At 46.3% G+C, this 4,931-nt stretch overlaps 1 protein-coding gene across 1 annotated transcript; it reads left to right on the top strand.

Moving 5' to 3' along the window:
• On the top strand, positions 1-4,591 carry NHLRC1 (NHL repeat containing E3 ubiquitin protein ligase 1). The gene has a single exon (XM_041475424.1). The coding sequence runs from the start codon at positions 16-18 to the stop codon at positions 1,459-1,461; it is 1,446 nt and encodes a 481-aa protein (XP_041331358.1). The 5' UTR covers positions 1-15; the 3' UTR covers positions 1,462-4,591.
• Positions 4,592-4,931: the final 340 nt, after the last annotated feature.

Here is a 4,931-nt window from a genome sequence, read left to right as displayed (position 1 = left end):
TAACTTGCTGTCTGGATGTCTGTAAGAATCTGGTGGGTATGTGAATATTCTGGCGGGTGGTTGAATATTCTGGAGGACACTTGGATGTGCTGGTGGATGTATGCGCACGGGTGGACGTGCGGGTGCCGCGGTGGGCGCGGGGACATCCCGCGGTCCCGGCGGGAAGGGCGGCCCGGGCCCTGCTCCGCCCCCGCTGGCCCGCAGGGGGCGCGCGCCCGCCTCGGCCGCGCTCAGCGCCCGCCCCGCTGGGCCCGGGGGATCCGGGGCCGCTGCGGGGGCTCCGATCGCTCCCCTCAGGCGGGGATGGCGGCGGAGGACGAGGCGGAGCTGAGCCTGCTGGAGTGCCGGGTGTGCTTCGAGCCGTACGGCCCCGACGGGCAGCGGCGGCCGCTCAACCTGCCCTGCGGGCACGTTCTCTGCCGGGGCTGCGTGGGGGCCCTGGCCGGCGCCGAGCGCCAGAGGCTGGAGTGTCCCTTCTGCCGGCGGCTCTGCGGCCCGGCCGAGACCAGCGACTGCCGCCCGCTGCTGCAGCTGCTGGAGCTCCTGGGCCCCGCCGGCGGCGGCCTCGCCTCGGCCCTGGGCAGGAGCGGCGGAGGGGCGGCGGCGGCCCCCGCGGGGCTCGGGCTGCGGCTGTGCCTGGGGGGCTGGGGGTCGCTGGTGAACCCCACCGGGGTGGCGGCCTGCCCCGGGTCGGGCCGCCTGGCAGTGGCGCACGACGGCAAGAAGAGGATCCACGTCTTCGGGCCGAGCGGGTTCTGCCTGCGGCGGTTCGGGGAGCGGGGGGACGCGAGCAACGACATCAAGTATCCGCTCGATGTGACGGTCACGTCGGACGGGCACGTGGTGGTCACCGACGGCGGAGACTGCTCCGTGAAGGCCTTCGATTTTGAGGGAAGGGGCGTCCTGGCTGTCCGGGAAGGCTTCTGTTTGCCCTGGGGCTTGGATGCCACCCCCAAGAGCGAAGTAATCCTGACGGACTCGGAGGCAGGCGCGCTCTACCGCTTGACGGCCGACTTCCAAAGGGGGGAATTAAAGAAGTGCCAGATGATCCGGTCCCGGCTTGTCAGCCCCAGGGCAGTTGCAGTCTGCCAGACCTCGGGTGCTGTCGTGGTAATAGAGCACCTGAAAGCTCGAGGTGCGAGCAGGGGCAGCACCCGAGTGACGATATTCAGTGCGGAGATGGATCTCATCGGCCAGATGGACAGCTTTGGCCTGAACCTCGTTTTCCCCTCCAGAATATATGCTACGGCTGTGGCCTTTGACAAAGAAGGTCGTGTTATAGTAACGGATGTTTGTAGCCAGGCTGTCATATGCTTAGGAAAACCTGAGGAATTTCCCATCTTTAATCCTCTAATTAGTAACGGGCTTTCTTATCCTGTTGGACTGACTTACACGGCAAACAATTCCCTCGTCGTTTTAGACAGCGGTGATCATTCAGTGAAGGTATATAGCTCTGCCTGAGTGAGCTTAGATGCTTACTGCTGCAGGCTCAAGCTGCTTCTGGACATAAAACATGAGGAGTTCTGGAGTTTGTAGGAGTGGAGGGAGGGGGCGGTTTTGGGGCTTTGAGTGAAGTCAGCCTCTGACCAACACGCTGTGCTTCCTGCAAAACTTGTATCACGTCTCTTGCCTACCTGTGGGAGACGACCTGGCTGTTGCTGCCTGTAGCCAGCAGCAAATCAACCAAACAAATCGCTTAGCATTTTAAACTATTCCATGCCTTGACAACAAGTGTTTTTGGTTCTTTTTGACACGTAATCAAAGACCAGCACGTGTGAAAGTAATGCATCATTTATTTACAATTCCCAGCACATACTTATCACTATTCTTAAGTATAGATGCACTCCTGACAGAACTGCTTCCAGGAATTGTGCGCAAGGAAGGAGATTGCCTTGAGAGAATGATAGGAGAATTGGATCCCTCCATTCAAGGCTGCATAAATCCAGCTAAAATCATTGTGATGGAGGAGCTACCACTGATGAATGAGTTATGAGAATTGAAATCATGTTCAAAGTCTATTTTTTTCCAGGAAAATGCATTTCTGGGGGCACTCTTCTCTCCTAGTTTCTTTCCATCTTTATTAAGGTTGTACTGGAGCACTTTGTCTTCCTCTAAAATGCCCAAGTCTGTGTTTTTACCTGGAGATAATCTGGTGTGTGGTTCCACAGCGTGGGCTGCTTTGCCTAAAAGCCTCTTGAAGTATTCATGTTTAGACCACAAATACTCCTGCATATGTTTGAGTTGGCTCTGCTGCTAACACAGCCACATGTAGGAGGTTTTCAGCAATACCTGCCCCTGTTTTATCATTAATATGGTGCTTTTGCACTCCCAAACCCCAGGATTCAACTGCAAATTGAAATGTTAGTGAGAGGTAAGCCTCATTTTTTTTTTTTTTGTACCTTCCAAATGAGATTCTGTTAATTGTGAACACACAGGAGATTTAGATCAGTTTATATTCTCTTGTTTTACTCACAGTGATATTATGTTCTCATTTATATTCTCACAGTTTTACTGTGGACACAAGTCCTTTTGCCTTATTGCATAGTGGAAATTATGGTATATATTACTTATTTTGAGAAGGGTTTAATACCCCCACTAGAAGTCACTGCTGCATTTTTAGGCATTTACGTGCTGCTAAAATGATTACTTAGGTAGTTCCACATTAAAATGAAGTAAGATATAAATGTAAATGCTATCTGAGGTAGAGATGAGTAGATTAAAATGGCATAAAACTTTGGGGTAATTTCTTTTTTTTAGTAATTGACATCATTAATATTAACTAATGTAATTTGCAATTCACAGGCAATCTATCAGTAAATTTTTTATCTGGCTTTTAGTCAGACTTCAGGGCATTTAATAACTGCATGTGTTACAGCACCAGTGATTTACCAAATACTTGCATTAAATTGGATCAGTTTAGCCCTCTAATTCAGCCAGTGTGTTAATCTGTCTCATGTCAACATTTATATAAACAAAACAAATGTATTAATTGCAGTTATTTGTAAAGGTTAATTGAACAGTGACCTGCCAATAAAATGTGATCTGCTTACTTCTGTATTTTAATAATTTAGTGATAATTCCTCATGTTTTTTCATCACGTGTTTCCTTGTTACAACACTTTCTATATTGCAGTTGCCCTGAAGATGGTTTTTTCTTCTGTTTGGTGATATCCTGCAGAAGTTGTTGTAGGGCCATTTTTTGCTACTGAAAATTATGTGGATGTGCACAGTTGGTATTTTTCAGACTTCTCTACTGCCTGGCCAGACAGCAAGTGCCTTTGGAAGAATCAGAAATCCTCCTTGGCTCTTCTGCAATACAAACTGCATGGCCCTGAGCAGGAGCCCAGCTGGGAGGTCAGGAAGAAAATTTACTCAGAGAAGGAGACCCCTGGATTATATATTCCTTTCTAGATGCCAAGGAGATGCCTGCCTTTGATAGAACCAATTAGATAACACTTCCTTTGGGGGACTGCTGTGTGTCAAAATGCATGCAATGCCATCAGTGCTGTATTCATACATAATTAATATTTTGTCACAGTAACACTTCCTCTGAACCATGGGCTGTGAGCTTTCATCTTCTCAAACCTTTGTGTGCACCAGGACCTTGTTTTTGCTACTAAATTCATGGATGGGAAAATTTCCTAGGACCTACTACCTAGGAAAATGTATGCAATTTTCCAGCAGCTGAAATGCTGATTTTTAAACATTTGACTCATACTGTTTTAAAATCTACAAAAGCTCCCATTGTTGCCCATTCTGTTCCCTACTCCTTTGGTAACTAGAAATCACTTGATTTTTGGGTTTGTGAGCAAAATAAACTTTGGGACTTCTATTCTACCTAATAGAATTTTTTTTTCTTTGTGCCATCTCCTGCAGTCTCTGCTTTACCTGCCTACTGAAAGCAAACTTCTGTGAACAATGCAACTTTCCTTTTTACTCTACAGCTTGATGCTTAGTGTTGTACAACACTGAATAGAAGGAACCATTACATTCTGCCTTAATTAACTTGATGCAGGTGCCTAAATTGAGAAGCCATAATGAACTATATAAAACCAAATATGAAAAATTTTGAATTCTTTGGTGCTTAAGGGAAAATGCAGCAGTAAAGCTGAAATCTTTCTTTTGACACATAATCTTGTGTTCTGAGAGAGGGATGGCAAATACTGAAGGGCCCATGGTTGAACTGATTCTTTAGGTTTGGGATCTGACTGGATGTGCTTACAATGGGAATAGCTAGGTAGTGCTTACCTTTGGAAAAGAGTGGTGGCCATTCCATTTTGAAAGGAACATAGGACTAGACATGTGTCTAGATGCTTCAGTGACAATTAGTGTTGAGTTTATTTTTTTAAAATCCATCACCTTTGCTTAACTTTCTGCACCTCATACTCTAGCCATAGGATTAAAACCAAATAAATATAATGGACAGTCTTCCTTCAGTGTCATGTCTTCAGCCCCTAGCAGAGATTGCTGTGTCTGTTGTACACACACACACACACACACACTGCAATTCCTATTTGGTTTATTTTTAAGCACTGATCTCACGTTACATATAAACAAATCGGGGTATGTTTACAGTGTTAAGGAATTAAAGGAATCAGAGGACTTTCAGAAATGCATATTGAGATGATGTTCTGTAACATATATATATTATTTTTTTGCTTGTGAAGAAAATAATTTTAAATAAAGAATATAATTTTTTCAGATTGATGAATCACAGAGAAAGGGTAAAAAAAAAAGTAAAATTTATTTCATTTTGGCCATTGTCCATTTGAGCACCTGTCCATTCCCTCCAGTCACATTGCTGTGCACATCAGTTTGATCTTTATATTTTCCCAAAGCATGCATGTAACATCACTATAGCATTTTTTAATACGGACTGATTTCTGGGGAAGAGGGGATCTCCTGTAATATCCAGCCCCCAAACCACTAAGA

This window comes from Pyrgilauda ruficollis, unplaced genomic scaffold (assembly GCF_017590135.1).
Source record: "Pyrgilauda ruficollis isolate IOZ18807 unplaced genomic scaffold, ASM1759013v1 scaffold35, whole genome shotgun sequence".
Taxonomy (NCBI): domain Eukaryota; kingdom Metazoa; phylum Chordata; class Aves; order Passeriformes; family Passeridae; genus Pyrgilauda; species Pyrgilauda ruficollis.
Note: the sequence above shows the minus strand (reverse complement) of the source record. Positions and strands in the feature narration are given on the sequence as shown.

Bases quoted from the DNA above. Each gene is read 5' to 3' on its own strand.
- NHLRC1 (XM_041475424.1), top strand. From the start codon at position 16: ATGTCTGTAAGAATCTGGTGGGTATGTGAATATTCTGGCGGGTGGTTG.